The sequence below is a fragment of the Delphinapterus leucas genome, chromosome 20 (assembly GCF_059928025.1).
Source record: "Delphinapterus leucas isolate spDelLeu-1000000601 "Yukka" chromosome 20, BTC_Dleu_Yukka2, whole genome shotgun sequence".
NCBI classification, from domain to species: domain Eukaryota; kingdom Metazoa; phylum Chordata; class Mammalia; order Artiodactyla; family Monodontidae; genus Delphinapterus; species Delphinapterus leucas.
Window position 1 is genome coordinate 15,379,029 of NC_143148.1, and position 27,365 is coordinate 15,406,393.

General features: G+C 36.1%; 1 protein-coding gene across 4 annotated transcripts in view; it reads right to left on the reverse strand.

Moving 5' to 3' along the window:
* The window catches only part of ZFP82 (ZFP82 zinc finger protein), a 96,584-nt gene that overhangs the window by 42,446 nt on the left and 26,773 nt on the right, over window positions 1–27,365 (reverse strand). For 3 of the 4 annotated variants that reach the window (XM_089902294.1, XM_030761378.2, XM_089902295.1), the window contains one exon: window positions 4,375–22,241. In XM_089902294.1, coding sequence (XP_089758420.1) covers window positions 21,217–22,241 — 1,025 coding nt within the window. In that variant the 3' untranslated portion in view covers window positions 4,375–21,216. Of the gene's footprint in view, window positions 1–4,374; window positions 22,242–27,365 lie in introns of those variants that run through there. The other variant, XM_089902296.1, reaches the window with a different exon arrangement.

Below are 27,365 nucleotides of genomic sequence, written 5' to 3' on the forward strand. Positions count from 1 at the left end.
GTAGAGAATGGACTTGAGGACACGGGGAGGGCGAAGGGTAAGCTGGGACGAAGTGAGAGAGTGGCATGGACTTATATATACTGCCAAATGTAAAATAGATAGCTACTGGGAAGCAGCCGCATAGTACAGGGAGATCAGCTCGGTGCTCTGTGACCACCTAGAGGGGTAGGATAGGGAGGGTGGGAGGGAGATGCAAGAGGGAGGAGATATGGGGATATATGTATATGTATAGCTGATTCACTTTGTTATAAAGCAGAAACTAACACATCATTGTAAAGCAATTATACTCCAATAAAGTTGTTAAAAATAGATAATATAAATAAAGAGAAAGAAATAAGAAAGCCAAATGGAAATTCTGGAGTTGAAAATAGCAATAATCAAAATTAAAAATTTACTAGAGTGGCTCAGTAATAGATTTGAATTGGTGAAGAAGGAATTAGCAAACTTGTAGATTGAGAGAGATCTAACAATCCAAAGAACAGAGAGAGAAATGAAGAAAAGTAGACAGCGCCTCAGAGAAATATGGGACACCAGTAAGAGCACCAAAATATGCATAATGTGAGTAACAGAAGGAAAGGAGAGAAGGAAAAGAGCAGAAAAATATTCAAAGAAATCACAGAAGAAAAATTCCTAAATTTGATGAAAAACATGAATTTACACAGCCAAGAAACTTAATGAACTGCAAGATGGTTAATCACAAAGATATCGACACATAGAAACATCATAATAGAAACACTGAAAGCTAAACACAAAGAAATCTATTGAAAGCAACAGAGCAAACCAAATTGTAATGTATAAGAGAACACCAATAAGATGAATAGCTGACTTTTCAATAGAACAAATGGAGAACAGATAAAAACTGAGAGATTTATTTACTAGCAGATACACCTTATAAGAAATACTACAGGGGGACTTCCCTGGTGATCCAGTGGTTAGGACTCCGTGCTCCCAATGAAAGGGGCCCGAGTTCGATCCCTAGTCAGGGAACTAGATCTCGCATGCTGCAACTAAGAGCCCACATGCCGCAACTAAAAGATCCTGCCCGCATGCCACAACTAAAAGATCCTGCCCGCGTGCCGCAACTAAAAAGACCCCACATGCTGCAACGAATATCCCACATGCACCAACTAAGACTCGGCACAGCCACATAAATAAATAAATATTTTTTAAAAGATAAGAAATACTACAGGAAGCTTTTCAGGTTAAAAGCAAGTGACCTCATACAGTAATTCAAATCCACATGAAAAAAACAAAGAGTACCAGTAAAGATAATTACATAATTACAAAAGTATATAAATGCATATTTCTTTTCTATTCTTCTCTTTACTCATTTAAAAAACAATTGAATAAAACAATATGTATATAATAGTATTTAGGACCTATAACATATAGAAATATATTTGCCAGTAACAGCACAAAGAAGGTGAATGGGAGCAAAGATGTACCAGGCTAAGGAAACAACACCCAATAAAGGGTGGAAACTCAAATCCACAGGAACAAATGAGACCCATAAATGGTCAACAAGGTTACTATAGCAAACTCTATAAATATATACTTCTCCTTTCTTATCTCAGCTTCTTTAATAACCATAAAATCATGTAAAGCAGTAGTTAAAATAATGTATTGTGGGTTATGTAGCATATATAAGTATAATATGTATAACAATATAGCAAAAAAAGCGGGAGAGGGAGGGACTTCCCTTATGGTGCAGGGGTTAAGAATCCACCTGCCAGTGCAGGGGACACAGGTTCGATCCCTTGTCCGGGAAGATCCCACATGCTGTGGAGCAACTAAGCCTGTGTGCCACAACTGCTGAGCCTGTGCTCTAGAGCCCGTGAGCCACAACTACTGAAGCCTGCACACCCTAGAGCCCATGCTCCGCAACAAGAGAGGCCACCACAATGAAAAGCCCATACACCGAACGAAGAGAAGTCCCCACTCGCAGCAACAAAGATCCACTGCAGCCAAAAGTAAATAAAATAAAATAAATAAATTTACACAAAAAAAGAGGGAGAAGGAATAGAGCTATATAGGAGTAACATAACTATATCTCTAAATATGAAATAGATTCTGATAATGTAAGATATGTATGGTAAGCCCTAGAGCAATCACCAAGAAAATAACTTTTAAAATACGGTAAAAAAAAAAAAAATCATTAAAAGAGGGCTTCCTTGGTGGCGCAGTGGTTGAGAGTCCGCCTGCCGATGCAGGGAACATGGGCTTGTGCCGCGATCCAGGAAGATCCCACATGCCACGGAGCGGCTGGGCCTGCGAGCCACGGCCGCTGAGCCTGCACGTCCAGAGCCTGTGCTCTGCAAAGGCAGAGGCCACAACAGTGAGAGGCCCGCATACCGCAAAAAAAAAAAAAAATCATTAAAAGAATTTAAATGTTATGTTAGAAAATATTCACTTAATGCAAAAGAAAGAATAATAATAGAGGAACAAAAAGGGCATAAGACATAGGAAACAAGGCAGCAGTAAATGCAACAATATCAATAACATTAGATGTGAATGAATTAAACAATCCAATCAAAAAGCTGAGATTGTCAGACGGTATTTATTTTTTAAAGATCCAACTATATGCTGTCTACCTGAGCTACACTTTCGATTTAAAGATACAAAAAAGTTAGTTGTAAACCAACCATAACAAAGCTAGATTGGCTATACTAATACCAGTCAAAGATAGAGTAAAACATGGGAATTCCCTGTTGGTCCACTGGTTAAGACTCTGCGCTTTCACTGCCATGGGCCCAGGGTTTGATCCCTGGTCAGGGAACTAAGATCCCACAGGCCCCACGCATGGAAAAAAAAAAAAAAGTAAAACAAAAATGTTACTAGAGATAAAGAGGGACAATTTATTATGATGAAAGGGGGCTTCCCTGATGGCACAGTGGTTAAGAATCTGCCTGCCAATGCAGGGGACACAGGTTTGAGCCCTGGTCTGGGAAAATCCCACGTGCCGCAGAGCAACTAAGCCCGTGCACCACAACTACTGAGCCTGCGCTCTAGAGCCTGCGAGCCACAACTACTGAGCCTGCAAGCCATAACTACTGAAGCCTGTGTGCCTAGAGCTTGTGGTGCTCTGCAACAAGAGAAGCCCCCACAATGAGAAGCCCATGCACCACAACGAAGAGTAGCCCCCACTCACCGCAACTAGAGAAAGTCCGCGTGCAACAACAAAGACCCAACGCAGCCAAAAATAAATAAAATAAATATTAAAAAAATTTTTATCTATGTTAAAAGGGTCAATCCATCAGGAAGATATAACAATTTGAAACGCATAAGCACCTAATAATAGAGTCCCTAAATACATGACTTAAAAATTAGAAAAAATGAAAAGAGAAATACACAATTCAACAATAACAGTTGGAGAATGCAATACCCCATTTTCAATAATGGATAGAAAAACTAAGTAGAAGATCAGCAAGGAAATGGAGGACTTGCACAACACTGTACACTGACTAAACCTAACAGACATCTATAGAATACACCATCCAACAATTCTGGAATACATATTCTCCCCAAGTATACATGGAATTTTCTACAGGGCGGACCACATGCTGGGTTATAAAATAAGCCTCAATAAATGTAAAAGGATTGAAATCATGTGCGTCATGTTCTCTGATTACAATGGAATGAAATTAAAAACGAATAACAGGAGAAAATTTGGGAAATTCACAAATATGTGGAAATTAAAGAACACACTCCTAAAGAATCAATGGACCAAAGAAAAAAACTCACAAAGGAAATTAGCAAGTACTTTGAAATAAATGAAAATGAAGACACAGCCTACCAAACTTACAGGAAGCAGCTAAAGCTAATAGCATTAAAATGCATATATTAAAAAGAAAAGATCTGAAATCAGTAATCTAAAGTTCTGGACTTCCCTGGTGGTTAAGAATCCACCTGCCAATGCAGGGGACACGGGTTCGAGTCCTGGTCCATGAAGATCCCACATGCCATGGAGCAACTAAGCCCATGCACCACAACTACTAGAGCCTGCTGTCTAGAACCTGTGAGCCACAACTCCTTAGCCCGTGTGCCACAACTACTGAAGCCCACGCCCCTAGAGCCCCTGCTCCACAACAAGAGAAGCCATTGCAATGAGAAGCCTGCGCACCACAACGCAGAGCAGCCCCCGCTCGCCGCAACTAGAGAAAGCCCGTGCGCAGAAATGAAGACCCAACACAGCCTAAAAAAAAAAAAAAAAAAAAAATCTAAAGTTCTACCTTATGGCACTGGAAAAAGAAGAGCAAACTAAATGTACAAGAAACAAAAGAAAGGAAATAAAGATTAGAGTGGAAATTAATGAAATAGAGAATAGAAAAACAAAAGTGAAAATCAACAAAAATAAAATGTTGGTGGGCTTCCCTGGTGGCACAGTGGTTGAGAGTCAGCCTGCCTATGCAGGGGACGCGGGTTCGTGCCGCGGTCCGGGAAGATCCCACATGCCCCGGAGCAGTTAGGCCCGTGAGCCATGGCCGCTGAGCCTGCGCGTCCTGAGCCTGTGCTCCGCAACGGGAGAGGCCACAACAGTGAGAGGCCTGCGTACCACAAAAATAAATAAATAATAAAAAATAAAACGTTGGTTCTTTGAAAAGATCAACCAAATTAACGAACTCTTACCTACATTGACTAAGAAAAAGGAAAGACTCAAATTACCAAAGTCAGGAATGAAAAAGAGGACATCATTATTGACCATACAAAAGTTTTTTTAAATTATAAAGGAATACTATGAACAATTATATACCAATATATTAAATAACTGAGGTGAAATTGGAACATACTTAGAAAGACATAAAGTACTGACTGAAGAAGAAACAGAAAGTCTGAATAGTTTCATAAAAAATAAAGAGATTGAATTAGTAATTTAACCACTACCCAAAGAGAAAAGACCGGGCTGAGATGCCTTCACTGGTGAATTCTACCAAACTTGTAGAAAATTACAACCAATTCTTCACAAACTCTTCCAAAAAATAGAAGGGGAGGTTATACTTCCCAACTTTGCTTTAAGTCCAATATTAGCCTAATTTCAAACCAGAAAAAGACATCACAAGGAACAAATTCTACAAATCAGTATCTGTTATGAATATGATGCAAAACTCCTCAACAAAGTATTACCAAACCAAATCCAGCTATACATATACACCATGACCAAGTGGAATTTATCCTGGGAATGCAAGATTGATTTAACATTCAAAAATCCATTAATGTAGTACACCATATCAATGAAATAAAGGACAAAAAAGTCCCAATCATCTCAATAGATGCACAAAAAGCATTTGACAAAATCCAGTTCCCCTTCATGACAAAAATACTAAACAAACCAGGAATAGAAGGGATTTTTTTTCAACCTGATAATGTTCTTCTACAAAAAATTCACAGATAACATCATATTTAATGCCAAAAGACTGGATGCTTTCCTCCTAAAAGTAAGAACAAGATAAGGATGTCTATTCTCACCACTTCTGTTTGACATTGTACTGGAGGTTATAGGTACAGCAATTAGGCAAGAGAAAATAAAATAAGAATAAAAGGGAAGAATTAAAACTATCTGTTTGAAGATGACATGGTCTTGTGTATAGAAAATCTTAAGGAATCCACTAAAAAACTGTTAGAACTAATAAATGAGTTTAAAGAATTTTCAGGGTACATGATCAATATACAAAGATTAATTGTATTTCTATAGACTTGCAATGAGTATCAGAATTGAAAATAAGAAAAAATTCCATTTGTAATAGCATCAAAAATTAAATATCTAGGAATAACTTCAACAAAATAAGTGTAAAACTTATACTGTTTAAACTATAAAGTATTGATGAAAGAAATTAAAGAAAATCTAAATAAATGGAGAGGCATTTCATGTTCATGAGTCAGAACACTTAATATTGTTAAAGTGGCAAATTTCCTAAATTGATCTATAGGTTCAGTGCAATCCCTATAAAAATCCCACCTGGCTTCCTTGATAAGTTGACAAGCTGATCTGAACATTCATATTTGAATACAAGGGACATAGAATAGTCAAAACAATCTTGAAAAAGAACAAAGATGGAGGACTCACATTTCCTAAATACAAAACAGTACACTACAGTAGTCAAGATAGTATGATAGTGGTATAAGGATCAATGGATCAATGGAATAGAACTGAGAATTCAGAAATAAACCCTCAGATTGCAATCAATTGATTTTTTAAAAATAAATTTATTTATTTTTGGTTGCACTGGGTCTTTGTACCTGCACGTTCTTTCTCTAGCTACGGCAAGCGGGGGCTGCTCTTTGTTGCAGTGTGCGGTGTTCTCATTGTGGTGGCTTCTCTTGTTGCAGAGCATGTGTTCTAGGCACGCGGGGTTCAGTAGTTGTGGCATGCAGGCTCAGTAGTTGTGGCTCACAGGTTCTAGAGCGCAGGCTCAGTTGTTGTGGCACATGGGCTTAGTTGTTCCACGACATGTGGGATCTTCCCGGACCAGGGCTCAAACCCATGTGCCCTGCAGTGGCAGGTGGATTCTTAACCACTGCTCCACCAGGGAAGCCCTACAATCAACTGATTTTTGAGAAGGGTGTCAAAACAATTCCATAGGGGAAGTAATAGTCTTTCAACAAATCATCTTGAGACCACATTTTCACATGGAAATGAATGAAGTTGGACCCCTACATCACACCATAAACATAAAGTAACTCAAAATTGATCGAATACTTAAATATAAAAGCTAAAAAGTATAGAACATCTAAAAGAAAACATGGCTGTAAATCTGTGAAACTTTAGATTAGGCAATGATTTAGATATGAAACTAAAAGCACAAGTAATAAAAGAAAAAATATGTGAATTGTCCTTTATCAAATTTAAAAAACAATTTTGTGCTTCAAAAGACACTGGTGAAAGAAAGTGAAAAGAGGACTTCCCTGGTGGTGCAGTGGTTAAGAATCTGCCTGTCAATGCAGGGGACATGGGTTCGATCCCTGGTCTGGGAAGATCCCACATGCCACAGAGTAACTAAGCCCACGTGCCACAACTACTAAGCCTGTGACCTAGAGCCTGCAAGCCATAACTACTAAGCCCGTGCGCCACAACTACTGAAGCCCACGTGCCCTAGAGCCCACGTGCCACAACTACTGAGCCCGCATGCCTAGAGCCCATGCTCTGCAATGAGAGAAGCCACCACAACGAGAAGCCCATGCACCACAACGAAGAGTAGCCCCCACTCACCACAACTAGAGAAAGCCCATGTGCAGCAACAAAGACCCAATGCAGCCAAAAATTTTTTTTAATTAAAAAAATAAAAATAAATAAATAAAAAATAGGAAGTGAAAAGACATCTCACGGAATGGGAAAAAATTTTACAAGTCATATATCTGATAAGGAACTTTCATCTAGAACTATATAAAGACCTCTTACAACTTAACAGTAAAAAGACAACCCAACTTAAAAATGGACAATATGTCTGAATAGACGTTTCTGCAAAGAAGATATATACAGGCCAATAAGCACATGAAAATATGCTCAACATCACTAGTCACCAGGGAACTGCAAGTCAAAACTATGAGATACCACTTTATGTATTAGGATAGTTGTAATAAAAAAGACAGATAATAACAATTGTTGACAAGGCTGTGAAGAAATCAGTACACTCATACACTCCTGGTGGAAATATAAAATGGTGCAGCCCTTTGGAAAACAGTCTGGAAGTTCCTCGAACTGTTAAAGCCATATAACCATACAATCCAGCAATTCCACTCTTAGATATATATACCCAAGAGAAATGAACTATATGTCCACAGAAAAATTTCATGAATGTTCATAGCATTATTAATCATAACCAAAAAGTGAAAACAACCTAGATGTCCAGCAACTAATGAATGAAGGAATGAAATGTAGTATACATACAACAGGATACTATTCAGCCATAAAAAGAATGAAGTACTGACACAGCTACAACATGGATGAACCTTGAAAACATGCTCTGTGAAAGAATGCAGACACAAAAGACAGCATATTATATGATTGCATTTACATTAAACATATTGAATAGGCAAATCTATAAAGACAGAAAATAGATTTGTGGTTGCCTAGTGTTGGAAGGTATGGGGGAAGCAACCCCAAGTAATTAAACAATTGTGTTTGAAGTCTCAAAAAAATGTGGACAAATGAATTTTGATATGCTCATACCATAGACTATTATTATAGAGTAGTCTTCCCTGACTCCCATATTTTCATTATAATTGATATATTACTTAAACTTATGACTTGAGCTTCTTTTTTATTCACTGCCCAAACCTGAATTCTTTCAATCCATTTAAAAATAAAAGTGATAAATCTTAGTTACCCTGGTTTAGGAAATATTTCTTAGATAGGATGTAAAAAGCATGAACCATGAAAGAAAAAAAATGATAAATTGATTTCATCAAAACTAAAAACATTTTCTCAACAAAATCCACTGTTAAGTAAATGAAAAATCAAGCTACAGATTGGCAGAAAATAGTTGCTGACCATATGTCTAATAAAGGACTTGTATCTTGAATATACAAATAATTCATGACACAATAAGAAGGCAAATAACCCAATAAGGACTGGTAAAAGATTTAACAGATACTACACCAAAAATTATATGTGAATGGCATAACAAAACAAAATAGAACAAAAACCCACATGAAGAGATGCTCAACATCACTAGTAGATTAAAACAGTGAGATGTAAATTAAAATATAAATAAAATGTAAATTAAAACGAGATGATACTACACACTCATTAAAATGGTTAAAATTTTTAACTGAAAATGTTAAGTGTTGGCAAGTTTATGGAACAACTGGAACTCTCGAACATTGATATCAATGTTCTTATAAAGTTAAAGATATACTCAGCATATGACTCAGATATGACTTTATTTACCCGAGAGAAATGAATACCTGTTTATACAAAGAGTTGCACTTGAATGTTCATAGTAGCTTTATTCATACTGCCAAAAAATGGAAACCACCCAATGTGCATCAATTAGTGAAGGGATAAACAAATCAGAGTATTTCCGTACAATGCTGTATTACTCAGAAAGAAAAAAAGAATTAGATAATCTACTGATACACAGAACAACATGAATGAATCTCTAAAGAATTATGTTAAATACAAGAGGTCTTACATAATAAATTATGTACTGTATGATTCCATTTATATTAAATTCTAGAAAAGTTGACATTTTTGTGGACAGAAAGTAGATTAGTGGCTACCAGAGGCCAGGGCCAGGGATTGGGGAAGGGGTTGATGACAAAAAGGCATGAAGGAACTTTTTTTTTTTTGGCTGTGCCACACGGCATGTGGGATCTTAGTTCCCCAACCAGTGATCGAACCTGCATCCCCTGCATTGGAAGCATGGGGCCTTAACAACTAGACCACCAGGGAAGTCCCTGAAGGAACTCTTTGAAGTGAAGGAAACATTCTAAATCAGCTTGTGGTAACAATTACATGATTGTATACATTTTTCAAAAGTCATCAAATTGTACACTTAAAATTGGTGAATTTTACTGCATGTAAATTGTACCTCAATAAAGCTGATTAAACAATGCCAATAAAAAGTAAAAAAGATTCTAGAAAAATAGGAGTTACATTAGCAAAGTTTTTAAATCGTCCCAAATCCCCACATAAATATAGAGCAAGCAGCCAGTAAAACCAAAAACCTATTGGCAACATTTAAGTAAAACTGGATGAAACAATTTTATGGGCTCAATTGCACCTCCCCTCAAATTCATATGTTGAAACCCTAACTCCCAGTACCTCAGAATGTGACCATATTTGAAGACAGGGGCTTTAAAGAGATGATTAAATTAAGATGATTAGTGTGGGCCCTAATCCAGTCTCTTCTTATAAAAAGAGGAAATTTGGATACTCTGAGAAACACTAGGGAAGTGCTGGCCCAGTGGAAAGGCTATGTGGGGACACAGTGAGAAGAGGTGGCCATCTGCAAGCCAAGGAAAGAGGCAGGAAAAGACTTCCTGACATCTTGATCTTGGACTAATAGCAACCAGAACTGTGAGAAAATAAATTTCTGTTGCTTAAGCCACCCAGCCTGTGGTAATTTGTTATGACAGCCCCAGCAAACTAATACAGATAACATACCCATTAATCCCCAAATAAAAGCAGATAGGGAAAAATCATAATGCAATACCTGCATGGTGAATCTGTGCATCTATGAAGAAGGAAGGCAAGCCAAGTAATTGGACATCTGAAGTAACCTGAAAGCAAGAGAACACCAAAACATACTCACTGGAAAGCAGAGTGGGCCAAGTTGAGAACAACAGCTGAAACGGGATGCAGTTTTGCACATACCAATGGGAGAGGAGTGCAAGTTGTCCACGACGGAAGATCTGAAGGGGCTTGTGAAGCTTTGTCTGTGAGAACTTTCAAAGTAGACAGCCCAAATTTCTTTCCAGGAGAAAGTTCCTCCCTGAGGAGAAAATGCAAAGAATGGGGAATCATAATTGAGCTGGACAGGGAAAACAGAATCGAAGTCAAGGTCCAGATAAAAGTGGGAGGGAAGAAGAGAGCAATTAAGTGTCAGAAAGGCCATATATGTGTGTGTGTGTGTGTGTGTGTGTGTGTGTGTATTTCTTTTTCAACACTGTGTGAAGCCTACAGAAACAGCTCTGTAGGTATAAAAAATTACCCTGAATCAAACCTCCTTCTAAAGTGGTTCAGGGAAACTACTATATAAAAATAAGTAACAGAAAGGTATCAGGCCAACTCCATAAAAGTTACTATTTTAAAAGAGAGAGAGAGAGAGAATAAGGAATGCAATAACATCCTTACAGACAATGAAAGCATATCAGAAAGATCAAAATTGGAACTGACTATTTCAAAATGAGCTAATACTGCATTTAGAAAATGATACAAAATATGAAAGAACAATATAAATTAGAACCAAAAAAAATCAGAAATGGGGTACTAACTCAGAAAAGAATTAGAAATAAAAGTCATTTCAGAAATAAAGACTCTCCTTAAAAAGCTAAAAATAGAACTACCATATGACCCAGCAATCCCACTCCTAGGCATATACCCAGAGAAAACCATAATTTGAAAAGATACATGCACCCCAATGTTCATTGCAGCACTATTTACTATTTACAATAGCCAGGACATGGAAGCAAACTAAATGTCCATCAATAGAAGAATGGGTAAAGAAGATGTGGTACATATATACAATGGAATATTACTCAGCCATAAAAAGAACAAACTAATGCCATTTGCAGCAACATGTGGATGGACCTAGAGATTGCCATACTGAGTGAAGTAAGTCAGACAGAGAAAGACAAATATCATATAATATCACATATGTAGAATCTAAAAAAAGGGTACAAATGAACTTATTTACAAAACAGAAATAGAGTCACAGATGTATAAAGCAAAACTTATGGTTACCAGGGGATGGGGGGCAAGGAATAAACTGGGAAATTGGGATTGATATATCACACTACTATATATAAAATAGATAACTAATATGGACCTAGTGTATAGCACAGGGAACTCAATACTCTCTAATGGCCTATATGGAAAAAGAATCTAAAAAAAGAGTGGATTTATGTATATGTATAACTAATTTACTTTGCTCTACATCTGAAACTAACACAACATTGTAAATCAACTATACTCTAATAAAAATTTTTTTAAAAAAAGGAAATATAGACTCAACCAGAAGGAATACAACAATGACTAAACCAAGAAATGCCTAAGAGAAATAGAAGGTAAAAATTAGGAAAATTTCTAAAATTGGAAAGAAATGAAGAAAGAAATTTAAAAAGACTTGAGAGACAGAGAAAAATATTGGAGACAGACAAAGAAGATCAAACATATTAACAGAAGTTCCTGAAGAAGAAAACAAAAGCAAAGGAACAGAATACTAAAAACTTAGAATAATAATAATAATACTGATATAAAAAAGATTTGCAATTGCATATTGAAAAAGTAGATGGTGTACCTGAGAATATCAATTCAGAACAACAAACTACAAGTCATATTAGTAAAATTACTTTAAAGAAAAGAAAAAAATTATTTGGGCACCTAGGGAGAAATAAATATAAGTGACCTTTTTTTTTTTTTTTTTTGGCTGCACTGCTTGGCATGTGGAACTTCCCCAACCAGGGATCAAACCCATGCCCCCTGCATTGGAAGCATGGAGTCTTAACCACTGCACCATCAGGGAAGTCCATAAGTGACTTTTAAAAGGAAAAAAAAATATCAGATTATCATCAGACATTTTGACAGTAAATACAGTATATTTAGAAATATAAAATGGATTAGCATATTTTAAATACTCAATGAAAGAAAATATGAGCCAAATATTTTATACCCAGCAAAACTAAAAAACAGTTATTAACATATGAATATGGAGAAATATTGTAGGTTAAAAGAAACTTAAAAGACGTGTCAAATTAAAAAAAGCAGTAAGGTAAAACATAGTGTTTAGAGATGTACAAATGGATAAATTATAAAGAAACACAAGGAAGAAATAACACACGGAAGAAAAGTTAGGAGAGTGGTAGTGGTTACTTTTGGAGACAGGGCAAGGTAATGATTGGGACAGAACATATGGAGGAATTTCTGACTTATCTGGTAAATTTCTATTTTTTGACCTGAGTGATGGTTACAGGGGTATTTGTCTTATAACAATTCATTTGGGTGTATTTTTGTGGTTTTTCTGTGTGTGTTTTATTTTTGCAATAAAAAAAGATTAAAAAAAACAACAATGATGAACAACAGAGTCTCAGGAATTATAACTTTTCTCCTCCTTCACAGCATGTAAACATGGAGGAGAAAAGTCAGTGCTGTTGAAAGCCACTCAAGCCTGAAAACATTTGTATTTGCTGGAAAACTGTTCCAGTTACACAGAGAATGAACAAACACTGGAATTCTAAAAGCATAAGATATCATGCCTACTAGCCCTCAAGGATATTTAGAGTCTGAGTAGACAAAGCCTGTATGGGACAGGAATTCAAGCCCTGAACATGGTTTAAGGTAATCTCCAACAGGTACCCTTATCTTCCTGGCAGAAGTAATATTAATTGTTTCTTGATCTCAGGGAATCTTCACAAATAATTATTTTCAAGGTCAATGAGAAGCATGTGGTAAAAGAAACTAAGCCCTCAGTGAAACAAGGTATTATGAAAGAGAACCAGCAGAAACACAAGATAGTGACAATAGGCAGGCTTTCATTTGAATCATAGATACAAGTTACCAAAGAACTTTGCTTATGTTTAAACCTTGATTTTATTTCTTTAAAATACGTGTAGGGAACTATAAAAATTACAGATTTGAAAAAGAACAAAGTAAAACTTTCGTATGGGAAAAGTACAATAACTGAAATTAGATACTTATTGTACAGGTTGGGCACAAAATTGGACAAAACAGAAAAGAGAATTACTTAACTGGAAGGAAGATAAAAATACACAGAATCTATCACAGAGAGACAAAATGAGGCTATATATAAAAGAGAGTTTAAAGATATGCCAGATAGAGTTGGAGTTGCAACTAAACTTCAATATTAGAAGAAACAATAAATGAACAATTCCCAAAGATGATGACAGTCTCTAAACCATTGACTCAAATCCTTCAACCTAGACCCATTATGGAGAAACTGCATAAAATCAAAGACAATGAGAAAATCTTAAAACAGCAAACAAGAAAGGATAAGTTACCTTCAAATTAGCCATTAGACTGACAGCTGACTTTTCACAGTAGCAATGAAAGTTAGGAGAGTGGAATGATAGCTGAAATAAAATACTATCCACTGAGATAAAATAATAATGAGACATAGGGAAAATGATCCCCAATGGAAGTGTTGAGAAACAAGAATAAATGAAAAGCAATATAGGAATTATGGGGGCAAATGTAAATGAACATTGACTATAAAAAATTATGTCTATGAGGTTAAAAAAGATAATAAATATGCAAGAAAACAATAATCTACATTGGTATATGGGTGGATAAATGTAGCTAAAGTACTCTAAGTATGTTCTATTGCCATGGGAGTGAATAAAGATATGAACTGTTTTAGACCTTGATAAGTTTTAGTATGCATATTTTCTGAAGTAACCCTTAAAGCATAGAAATAGTATGTAGAATTTCCAATAATAGAGGTAAAAACAAAATGACAATTTTTAAAATCATGAACAAAGAGAAAAAAGAATATAGAATTGGCAAAATAAACAAAAGATTAAAGATGGTAGATTTAAAGCTAAATATATCAGTAATTACATTGAATAAATTAGATCTAATACTCTATTTAAAAGACAAAGAATGTCATATTGAATTTTAAAAATGCAACTATATTGTGTTTAGAAAACACATCTATAACTTAAGGATACAAAAAATTGAAATTAAAAAAATTGAAATTTAATTAATTGAAATTAAATTATATCATACAAACAATAAGCAATTCATGTAACTATACTAGCAGACAACCTAAACTTTAAGCCAAGATGCATTAATAGAGATACCTGTTTGAAGATCTTGTCTGATGTAGTTATCTTGCAATAGTGTTACTTTTCTCATGCTCCCCTCCCCTTATATCGAGACCATAAATTATAATCAAATCTCAGCATATTCTGAAAGTCAAACCTAAATATCAAAAACATCGTCTAAGGATAATGTAGAGAATATATGAAGAAATACTTTCACCAGTGGACACAACAGTGATTCCAATACAATGTAAAGTGAGCCTATAACTTGGCTATTTAGAGCTCCTTGTGACCCTGGACAACAGACCAAAGGCTGGGGTGGAAGAAGAAGAAGGGTGTAGGCTGGTGTGTGCCAGGCTGATTGATCCTGGCTCTCAAGGGAAAGATAGGTTTGAAATTTCCAAATGGAACATGGATAGAACACAAAGATTCCCCTGGGTCAACTCCTACTTCTAAATCATTTCCAGTAGTAAAAGTTAATAGAAAACTATAATAACCAACAAGGATTCAGATCCTTTTTTCATAAAGCTTTAGGTCACTTTACCTATAAAAACTCCCCAATCTACTAAATTAAAAGGGAGTGTGTCACAACTGTCATTTACAGAGAAGAAGACTGGAGCATCTATCTAATTTATATATACCTATATATTATGATTACATTTCTTTTTACTCGTTTTCTTCTATGTAGGTTGTTACCACTTAAGACAAAGTTTACGGAATGTCTACAAAGGATCCTGACAGATAGAGAAGAGGTATAGACATTACCCAGCACATTTTCAGTTGAGTGGGGGAATGGCCATATTATTTTAAATGAGGTTTTCATTTTCAGCTGTGGGAAGAATTATGTATGATTAATGGGATGCCATCTTATAAACGCTGGCCATTCATTTGGCTGCCCAGTTCATGTGTACACTTGCTATGATGGGAAACATCCGTCTTTAAGAAGCAGAGGCTGGGGGCTTCCCTGGTGGCTCAGTGGTTAGGAATCCACCTGCCAATGCAGGGGACACTGGTTCGAGCCCTGGTCCGGGAAGATCCCACATGCTGAGGAGCAACTAAGCCCGTGCGCCACAACTACTGAGCCTGCGCTCTAGAGCCCGCGAACCACAAGTACTGGAGCCCACCTGCCACAGCTACTGAAGCCCGCACACCTAGAGTCCGTGCTCTGCCACAAGAGAAGCCACTGCAATGAGAAGCCCGCGCACCGCAACAAAGAATAGATGCCACTTGCCACAACTAGAGAAAGCCCACGCACAGCAACAAAGACCCAACGCAGCCAAAAATAAATAAATAAATATAAAAGCAGCAGAGGCTGATCCTCACTAATCTGAAAATGTATCTGTCTCCCCAGCAGCTAATGCACAGGGATGGAACCTAGGCTTCAGCACTCAAACACACTCCTCTCCAAACAGCAAGCTGATAGTACAAAGGAACAAGGACTGTGGAAATTCCATCTGGGTGATGGGTAACCCCAGGTACACAGGTGGCAGTAGCAGGAACATCCAGAGCCCAGCACTCATGGTGTCAGTAGTGTAAGCTGGGGATTCTGTGTACAGCAGCAGCAGTGGTGATCTCACCACACAAGCTCTATGTCATCATTTGGAGCATTGTTTCTGGTTCTGTATCTTTGTTCTTCAGCACATTAAGATTTTCCATGAGCAACTGAAAACCATTTGAATGAATTCTTTATCCACTCAAATTAATAAAATGTAAAACATATTGACTGTAACTAATGTGTTTTCATTAAAATTAGAAATAAAACAAAAATGGCTATAGAAAAATTTTTTGTGGGTGATAATTAGCTATAACTCTCTCATCCTGATTTCTGGACTGATTGAGAAATAAGTCATTTTTTTGGTAATGCTTTATTGAAAGAGGCAGCTTGAACCTGGAGTTAAAATGCATAACCTAATACTTCATTCAAACTCTAGATATTGGGATGTATACCAGCAGAGGAAAGGGTCTGCAGAGTCAGCATAGAGAATCATAGCCTGCCCCAGGAAACATGAGAAATTCAGGGTCAAATAAAGGGAGGTAATTTATGTGTTTTAATACATTTCACCAAGGTAATAAATCATTTCTCTTATGACACACAAACAAGAGTAGGGATGAAAACAGGAAGCAGAAATTATCCTCAAAATCCAACTCTTCAGTCTGTAAAAATGGGGAAAATCTGTTAAAAAAGAAGTCCTGCTCAAAATCCACTGTCATCAGGTCTACAACATGAAATAAGACAAGAAAATAGGTGTAATACTGTGAGATGGGTATATCTTTTATTTGCACATTATAAAAGATCAAAAGAATCTATCTCTTTATAATCAATACCCTAATAAAATATGTTAAACTTTCAATTATTACTAGCATACCTTAAGGACTATATATATTATATGTACATTATAAAGATATTAGAGAGTAAGGAGGATGAAGAGCTCTCAAAGAAATTTCAAGACATACATATATATTAATGAATATCCAGCCAGTGTCAATGATGCATTCATTTGGGATACTCTATATTTAAACTTAATAATTCAAAATATAATCCCAATGAGGATTTTTACTGGAACTGGATTAAAAAAAATTTTAATTCTAATGAAGAAACATTTGTCTTTATTTTCAAATAAAAACTATGTAATTATATGTATTTTTATTTACAAGTAATAAGTTACTGAAAAGTATAAATCAAAGATTGCTGGCAAATAGGTCTGAGGATATGAGCATTTAATATATGATAGATAGTGTTTTAATTCAGTAGAAGATGAATAGTTTAATAGTTCAATACTTTAATAATTGTTCCTGGCATAATTGGCTTTATTTCTGGATGAGAACAAGCCAACATACTATATCACACCATATATAATAATCAATCCAGATGGATTAAGTGTTAAATCTGTGTGTGTACACACCCACATAAACACATATATGAAAACCTGCACTTTTTTCCTTTATCCTCTTGTCCTCTGAAATTTTCTAAGAAACATGGAAAACATTGGAAATGTTTTGGGAAACCTATTTTATAGAAATAAAATAAATAGACAAGAATATAATATATGAATGTTTATTGCAGCACTAATTTTAAATGGCAAAGGAGATAATATGAAATATCACAACTGGGGAAATACTGTAGTTGAGTAGGTATTGGTATAAGCATACTGTGGAATATACTGTAAGCATTAAAACAACTAAGTTCAATCATCATTTACTGACTTGAAAGAAAATCCAAAGTGTACTGTTGAATGTAAAAAAGCAAATTACAGAGAAATGTATAAAGTATCATCCATTTGGGGGGGTAAAAAATACTAAAATAATTTATTTGTGTTACTGTTTAAGCTTGAAGAAGTATATGGGGGAGATACACGAGGTTTAGACCTTACTCAGAAGGAAACAGACAAAGGGGAAGGGAGTGAGGAATGGAGAGGAGCAGAGATACTGTTTTTTTCTTTTTACTGGCATTGTTTCATTGGTTCAAGTGCAAATGCATTACTTCTGTAATTTTAGATGAGGAACTCAATAAATGACTTTAAAATGACAAAAGAATATAAAATTTCACTTAGTTCTCATTTTAGTGTAATGCAGAATATTAGAATAAAACAGCCTCTTTACTAATTCTACCATCTGCAGATATGTTGCTCACTCTACTTATCTCAAATTGATTATTAAATATTTTACTCCTTCATACCTCGTAAAAAATAAAGTAGCTCAATGTTTTGTTTTGTTTTTTAAAGTCCTCTAATATGGGGTCTAAGAAAAAAGAGAGTGGGGCATAGAAGGACAGATCTATAGTAACTTTGGATATATGGATTTTCCTTCCACAGAATGGTACCATTCAATGTAGGAAGCTGCTAGCTGAGCATGAAAATTGAGGCGCAGTAAATGCCCATCTCAAACACTAGCCTAAACCTAAGCAAAGCTAAGCTGTGGGACTTTTTTTTTAAACTTCAGGATTTCTTAAGAAACTTTAGCAGGCTTCCACACTATAATGGCAGAGGTGAATAGTTGCAACAGAAATAGTGTGACATACAGAGGGTAAAATATTTATTTTCCGGCCCTTTACAGAAAGTTTGCTGACCCCTGGTCTAAAACAGAATGCATAATTCCAGTGACATATTTGCTGCTAGAGTGATGGTCTGGCTAACCTATTTTGCTCAATAGGTTAACTCTTTATTCTTATTTTCAGCTGCGTGTGTATAGTTATATAGCTCAAGAATGGGATTACAACATATAAAATATACCCTAGTTTTTAAACGACATGATGCCAAAATAAAAACCTGCATATAGAAAATATGGGACTGGATCAAGTCCTTAAAAAGAAACTGTATTTGGAGCTTAGCTACTTTATCTCTGAAAATACTTTTCACATCTAAGAAATTCCAGGTAAATTATCTTGTATTTCACTATTCCCCTGCCACCCTTAAGTCTCCTTGGGGCTAAGGGATTTGCACTATTAAAAACTCCTCCTGTGAGCCTTTTGCACACTCATTGCTCTAGTGTCCAGAACAAAAGTAAGCTATGGGTCACTTGCTACTTGCAGCGTCAATATATCTTTGGTCCATACCACGTTTAAAAAAAAACCAAACAAAACCCTAGCTGCCATTTAAAAAATCAAGGGCTATCACACACTGAAAAAAATGTAGATTTCTGGATTTTCCCAAAAGTCAGAAGAGCTGGCAAAAGAAGGCCTGCATTTTCTCATAGCACTCATTAGCTGGAACTGGGCACTGGGGATCCTCTTCAGTTACTGTCCCAATGCAGGTTCATTCCTGTTCATTTAATAGATACCTACAGTTTGCTATTTTCTTTAGTATGCTTGTATATATCTTCATGGATGACCCTGAAAAACAGCTTCCTGTTTGTGTTCTCCTAATCCTTATCTAACATCAGGCTTATGTTAGAGTATGTTATGAGATGTCTACTTCTATATAACAAAAAGTTCCTTGAATACTTGATAAAGTCTTTCCTGTTCTCATCACAAGAAAAAACATTCTGTAAGTATGCATGGTGGCGGATGTTAACTAGACTTATTACGCTGGTCATTTTCCACTGTATACAAACATCAGATTATTATGTTGTGCACCTGAAACTAATATAATGTTGGTATCAATTATACCCCAATTTTTTTTAAAAAGAGTTCTGCCTGAAAAGAAATTGGGTTTGATGCTTCATTAGTAATAGCTACTATATCTCATGCTAAATTTCCCCTTTTACCCCTGTTTATGAGTCTCTCAAGAGTTTAATTCTCTTTGAGTCAATAGTGTAATTTTTATTTTCCTAAAAAATAATTTTGTTTAGGTTTTCAAATGTATTGGAAGTACTGTATTCAGTATAACATTTAAAATCAGTCACTATAAGGTTTCTCTTTATGTACATATGCATAATCATTTTCAAACATAATGCTGTTTGTCTTTTCATACTTTTTCATCAGTGTCACCAATGTCTTGTCTATATTATCATCTGTCTTTATATTAGGTATTATATGATGTAGTGAAAAGGATACCAGTCTGAATACAGCCTTTCCTACTCATTACACACATTACTTTCCCCACCAACACCCAGGATTACTTCATGTTCCATAGGAAGTAAGTGATAATGGAAAATTTCTTAATTCATTACCTTCAATGGGTCTTTCTTCAATTATGTATCCTGTCTGATGTTGAGTAAGGTCTGTAGAAACAGTTGCTTTTCAACAAATAATACTAATAATGACAACGATGAATACAATTAACAATGACCAACATTCTGTGGGTATCTATTTATTATATGACAGGCACGATTCTAAGCACTTTGTGTCTCTTTATTTGATCCTCACACAAAATTATGAGGTAGGTATTATAATTATCCCCATTTTATAATTTCTACCAAAACATATATGTATAAAAACATAGAAAAATGCTCAGGAAGGATAAATACTAAACAAGGAGGGATACGGGTACAAGGATAGTGGTCAAAGGCCTTACTTGTAATGTTTAAACCTATTATAAGGAAAATATATATTGAGGCTTTATTTCTGCAATTAAAATAAAAGACATGACACAAAGATATACCTAGGGAGAATGCCTGTCAGGGCACTGTGTATAATGGCAAAAACACTGGAGGAAACTACAATGTCTATCAATAGGGATTTGATGAAATGATATTACAGCAACACAAGGAAAACACCATGAAGATAGTGAAGGATCTCTATTTACTGAGTGGTAAGTCATTACATGAACGTTTTTACAACAAGAAAATCTAAATTTTGTAAAGAGCAAAAGGAATAAGCTATCTTCAAAAATAAAGAGGTCACTGCTCTTGGGTATTAAAGCTATCTTAAAAATAAAGATATTTTATAAACCATGATATACACAGATGGACTTTACAGTTATATACATTTAAATGGATTAAAAGATTAAGAATATTACAACTATAGACAAATTGGGGGGAAAATAAAATGAAAATCACAGGATTACACTTCAGCATGTATTCTCTGATGTTTAAGATAAGGTTAGAAAGGTGCCAGAAGTGCTGATGTCATTTTGAGTATTTACTAGACTGAATTACCTGATGGCAAGGGAAATAGGGGCTTTTATTAAATGGCTTCCAAAACGTATTCTACTCATAGGGTGTTTCTCCTACATGATTTTTCTTGGGCTGAACAAGCTGTAGTCAGCAAATAAGATGTTTCTACCTTATTCTATTTAGAGGGATTAATATAGAGATAAATTTTCTTTTGTTAAATAGTTGATGTTAATAGTTTTGAGCTGTAAATAAAAGCATTTGCACACATTTCATATATTCTATGTTTTATCACCAGTACAAATTTTGATGTTGAATCAGCTGTGAGTCATAATTAAAGGTCTTCCCACATTCCCTATATTCATAGGGTTTCTCACTAGTATGAATTCTATGATGACTAATAAGTTGTGAACTCTGAGAATAGGCTTTCCCACATATCTTACATTCATAGGGCTTCTCACCAGTATGAATTCTCTGATGTCGAGTAAGGTCTGAACCAGAACGAAAAGCCTTTTCACATTCCTTACATTCATAGGGTTTCTCACCTGTGTGGATTCTCTGATGTTTAATAAGTTGTGAGCTCTGACTAAAGGCATTGCCACATTCCTTACATTCATAGGGTTTCTCCCCTGTATGAATTCTCTGATGTTGAGTAAAGTTTGAGCCACTACTAAAGGCCTTCCCACATTCTTTACATTCATAGGGCTTTTCACCAGTGTGAATTCTCTGATGCCGAGTGAAGTTGGAGCCACTACTAAAGGCCTTTCCACATTCCTTACATTCATAGGGTTTCTCACCAGTGTGAATTCGGTGATGTCGAGTAAGGTCTGAGCCACAAATAAAGGTTTTTCCACATTCCTTACATTCAAAGGGTTTCTTGCCAGTATGAATTTTCTGATGATGACTGAGTCTTGAGGGATGTCTAAAGGCCTTTCCACATTCCTTACATTCATAGGGTTTCTCAACAGTATGAATTATCTGATGGGTGGTAAGCTGTGAGTCATGTCTAAAGGTTTTCCTATATTCCTTAGTTGCACAGTATTTCTCTTTATTACTAATGATTTGCTGTAATGTAAAGGATGGATGTTGACTAAAAGTGGGCATGCCTTCATGGGTGAATATCAGTTGACTGAAATGTCCCTCCTGAGAGCCATGTTGTTTCTCAAACTGGCCATTACATTCCCAATCATCTCTGAAACTAGAGCACTGAAGGTCATGTCTTGTAAGTCTTTCCATTATTTCCCACTGGGCTGACTCTATTTCATAAATTTCCTTCTTCAGAAATAATTTCTTGGTCTCACATCTTGACTCCAGGACTGAAAGAAAATATGAAAGCAATCACTCACATTTTTCTTGTTTGGGAGAAATAAAACTTCAATTAAAATGGGAGAATTAAACTGAAATTTTAAAAAATGGACAAGAAAAGAAGAGTGAAGAGAGATGACATAGTAAGGTGAGGACAGTAAGTAAGCAACTGGTTTCTAAACGTTGCTATATCAGAATTACTTATGGGAGCTTGCTAAATATACAGATGCCTTAGACTCCCTTGTTATAGGATGGCTCTAATCATACATACACACACACAAAATCTCACATCATATGCAAACACACATATAAAAGCGGCACACAGCATGAACTGTAAAATAAGGGGAATGATCATACCACTTAATAGGGTGGTTGTCAGGATTAAATGAATATGTCTAAGGAAGAATGTTCAGGGGTTGGCAAACTATGTACTGCAGCCCTGCAGTAATTTTTATAAGTAAAGTTTTATTGGAACACAGCCACATTTATTCCCTTATGTATTGTCTACGGCTGTTTTTGAGCTACAGTTGCAACAGAGACCACATTGACTGCAAGCCTAAAATACCTACTATCTGGCCTGTTGAAAAGTTTGCCAGGCCCTGGTTAGATCTGTATTGTCCATTACAGTAGCTACTAGCATATATGTCTATTTGAATTTAACATAATTAAGATGAAATAAAAATTCAAATTCAGTTCCTCAGTGACAATATCCACATTTCTAGTGTTAGAAATAGCCATATATGGCTAGTGTCTACCATACTGGAAATCACAAATATCAGACATTTCCATCATTGCTGAAAATTCTAGATTAAGTAACTAGAGGCTTAGGTTCTCTTCAACCAATGACAGGGAAATAGAAGGTGGCAATCCAGATGGGAGAGTACCTTAAGAAAAGTCAGGTGCTGAATGAACCTAGCATGAGTATTATATAGGGAGGATTTTCTGTGGCTCGATGTGGTATATGCTTGGGGTTTGATGAAAATACTATGCCTTGGAATTCTGTAATTCTGAACTTAGGAAAAAAGAGGAGAGGACTTAACAAGTGCACAAGCACTGTAGTAGTGATGACCAACTGACAAGAAGGGCATTTGTAGGTTCAAAGAGAAGTGAAAAGAATATAATGGGAGGCAGTGTATTGCTATTGAAAGATCAGAGGTACAAGATTCAGTTGTATGAGTTTTGAACTCAAACTCAGTTAATTACAAGCTTTGTTTCCTTGGGCAAATTAGTTCATCTTTCTGAGCCCCCAACTGTCTGTCTATATGACAGGAATGATAACTAACTCTTATAATCATTGTGAGGACTGGGAATACTACATGAAAAAATACTTGGTATTAAATAATTATTTAGTATTTGGGAGATAATATTATGGAAGAATTTCCATATAAAAATACGGATGTTAGGCAAGTGAAGTGTTTTGAAGACCACACTATGGACCCAGAGGAAAAACCTCAAGCCAAAAAAGTGAAGATCATTCTAGTACCATCTTATTCATCTTACTCTCATATAATTATTTAGCAAATACTGTTTAATATTGTTCCTAAATATATCCTGACACTCTTCCCTTTATATTCAATATAATACCTAATATGAAATATCTCTCCCTTGGAATACTGGAATAGCCTCCAACCTAGTTTCTCCACTTGAGGTTTGTAGTCTTGAATCCATGTCACTAGAATGGCATTAGCCTGCCAATGCTGTGCTTAAAATCCGTTGGTGGTTTCCTTTTATTGCTCTTACAATAAAAGCCGAACTCCTGAATGTGGTCTACAAAACTCTGAATGATCTGGTTCCTGCCTGCCTTTCAACCAAATCTCACACTATGCTCCATTTTGGTTTCTAAGCTCCATCCACGTTGGTCCTATTTTATAGTTCTTCAAATGCTCCTAATTATTAGTTCCTGTTTAGACCTTCCTAGGCACTTTTCCTTATGTATAGAAGGTATTTTCTTTTACTCTTGGCCTTGGTAACTATTACTCATTTTCCAAATCTCTACATAAAGATCATACTTTTTGAGGTCTTCTCTGATCCTATGACCAAATTACACTCTCCTTGTAATTGTATTTTTAGCACTCTGTTCTCTTCCTTAACACGATTTTCATAATTTGTAATTACATACTTATTTAGGTTCATTTACTATCTTTTCCTTCAATAGGTCTTAAGTTCTGTGAAGTCAAGGAAAATGTCTATTGTCTTCATCAATGTGTATCCAACTCTGAGCATGGTACATGGTACATATTGGAAGATCAAGTATTTACTGACTGACTCAATAAGAAAGTATTTAAATATATACTCCTTAATGAAAAATGTCTAAAAATTTCCTCTAGGGAAAAAGGACAGGGACTTCCCTGGTGGCGCAATGGTTAAGAATCCACCTGCCAATGCAGGGGACACAGGTTCAATCCCTGGTCCGGGAAGATCCCACATGCCACAGGGCAACTAAGCCCATGTGCCACAACTACTGAGCCTGTGCTCTAGAGCCCGTTGAGCCACAACTACTGAGCTCAGGTGCCACAACTACTGAAGCCCACACATCTAGACCCTGTGCTCTGCAACAACAGAAGCCACTGCAATGAGAAGCCCACACACCACAACGAAGAGCAGCCCCCGCTCGCTGCAACTAGAGAAAGATTGCGCACACCAACAAAGACCCAACGTGGCCCAAAACTTAACTGATTAAAAATAAAAAGGACACACTTTTTGCAAATATGGCACATTGAATATATGCATTTATTACTGCTCTTTCATGAAGTGCCACTAAAGATAGTAATGAGATTCAACAAAAGAAGAAACTCCATAAGGACAATGAGAGTGGGGAAAAAAGCATCAACAAAAATTTGGAAACTAGAGAATAGATGGAATAGTAATAAATGATGTATTAACCTTGAGCCTTGAAACCTAAGTCACAGATTAGTCTTACTGTAGAATACCAGATATTTTCAAGAATGCAAACACCAGGTACCCTTGAAACTAGGGTGCATAAGGGTTGCAAAAAGGATAAATACTTGAAAGTCTGTAAGAAATAGACAGACTTCACATTCTCAAACCTACTCCATATAGCAGGCTGATTCCACAGTCCACTATACCCAGTAAATTCTCAAGAATCGGGCAGCCACGCTTATTTTATTAATTCCAGAAAGAAAGTAGAGGATCCCATTCTGGAGAAAATCAGTCCAAGAGAAAAGACCTGATAGGTGGTGTCAGCCAATGAACTGTTCTAGGCAGATCACTCTACAGTAACTACCACCAATAAATCTACAAATCCTGTCACAAACAAGCTCAAATCAGCTTTTTAATGCCACAGTTTTATATGAGCAAATAGCTTTGAGTCACTAGCTATTTCAGGAAAACATTAAATATAAGAGCTTAAGGAACTTCCCTGGTGGTGCAGTGGTTAAGAATCTGCCTGCCAATGCAGGGGACACAGGTTCGTGCCCTGGTCCGGAAAGATCCCACATGCCACAGAGCAACTAAGCCCATGTGCCACAACTACTGAGCCTGCGCTCTAGAGCCCGTGAGCCACACTACTGAGCCTGCATGCCACAACTACTGGAGCCCGTGTGCCTAGAGCCCGTGCTCAGCAACAAGAGAAGGCACCGCAATGAGAAGCCTGTGCACCACAACGAAGAGTAGCCCCCACTCGCCGCAACTAGAAGAAGTCAGTGTGCAGCAACGAAGACCCAACACAGCCAAAAATAAATAAATTAATTAAAAACAAAAACAAAAAATAAGAGCTTAAAATACACAAACAGAAACAGGAGAGACAATGGAGGGAAAAAAGCCAAAATTCAAAAGAAGAATGTTTCTAAAAAAAAAAGGAAAGAAAATGCTTCTAAAAACAATGTTATATAGCAATTCCATAGAGAATGATGTCAGAAAAAGAAATACTGAAAATGTTTTTTTAAATAAAAATACAAAGATGAGAACTTAATAAAACCTCACAGAAAGTACAACATAAAAAGAGAGATGGAGGGCTTCCCTGATGGCGCAGTGGTTGAGAGTCCACCTGCCGATGCAGGGGACACAGGTTTGGGCCCCGGTCCGGCAAGATCCCACATGCCGCGGAGCGGCTGGACCCGTGAGCCATGGCCGCTGAGCCTGCGCGTCCGGAGCCTGTGCTCCGCAACGGGAGAGGCCACAACAGTGAGAGGCCGGCAGACCGCAAAAAAAAAAAAAAAGAGAGAGAGAGAGAGAGAGAGATGGAAACTAGAAAAAAGAAAAAAGAGCAGATACAAACTACTATATATAAAATAGATAAACAACAATAGATAAACAAGGTCCTACTGTATAACACAGAGAACTATATGAAAAAATAATATGTATATATACATGTATAACTGAATCACTTCACTATACACCAGAAACTAACACAACATTGTAAATCAACTATACTTCAATTTAAAAAAAAGAAAAAGAAATTCTAGAGGTAGCACAAAAAATTTAAGATCTGAATTACGAGTGTTCAATCATTCAAAAAATTTAATGAGCTCTTACTATGTGTCAGACATGGTACCAAGCACTGGACATAAAAAATGATCAATAAACATTGAAACATAGAGAACAGAGAAGAAGAGAAAACAATATGGAACAAATGATCAACAAAATTACAGAAGAAAATTTCAGAGATTTTTAGTTTCTGGAATAAGTGAGTGCCCTGGTACATGAAAGAATAAAATCAACATCATGATACCTCAACATGAAATATTAGAACATCATAAATAAATAACAAATGCTAAAAGCTTCCAAAGAGATTAAACAGGTCACTTAAAAGAATTAAGAACCTGAATGGGTTTTAGACTTCTCTACAACACTAGATAACAGAAGATTTTAGAAATCCTCGGAGCAATGCCTTTAAAAAGTTGAAGTAAGTTTTTCCACCTAAAATGACATCTCCAGTCAAATTATCAATCAAATTAGGAGAGTGAAATGAAAACATTTTTATTCATGAAAGGATTCACAAAATATACTTTCTATTTACTTCTTTTGCATCCTTCCCTTGGTTGCTTTTGAAAGATGTGCTTCAGAATAATAAGGAAACAAATCAAGAAAGAGGAAGGCAAGAGATCCAACAGTCTAGGTATACAAAAGTATCCAAGGCATGCAAATACAGAAGAGAATCAAAACAAATTCAAAGG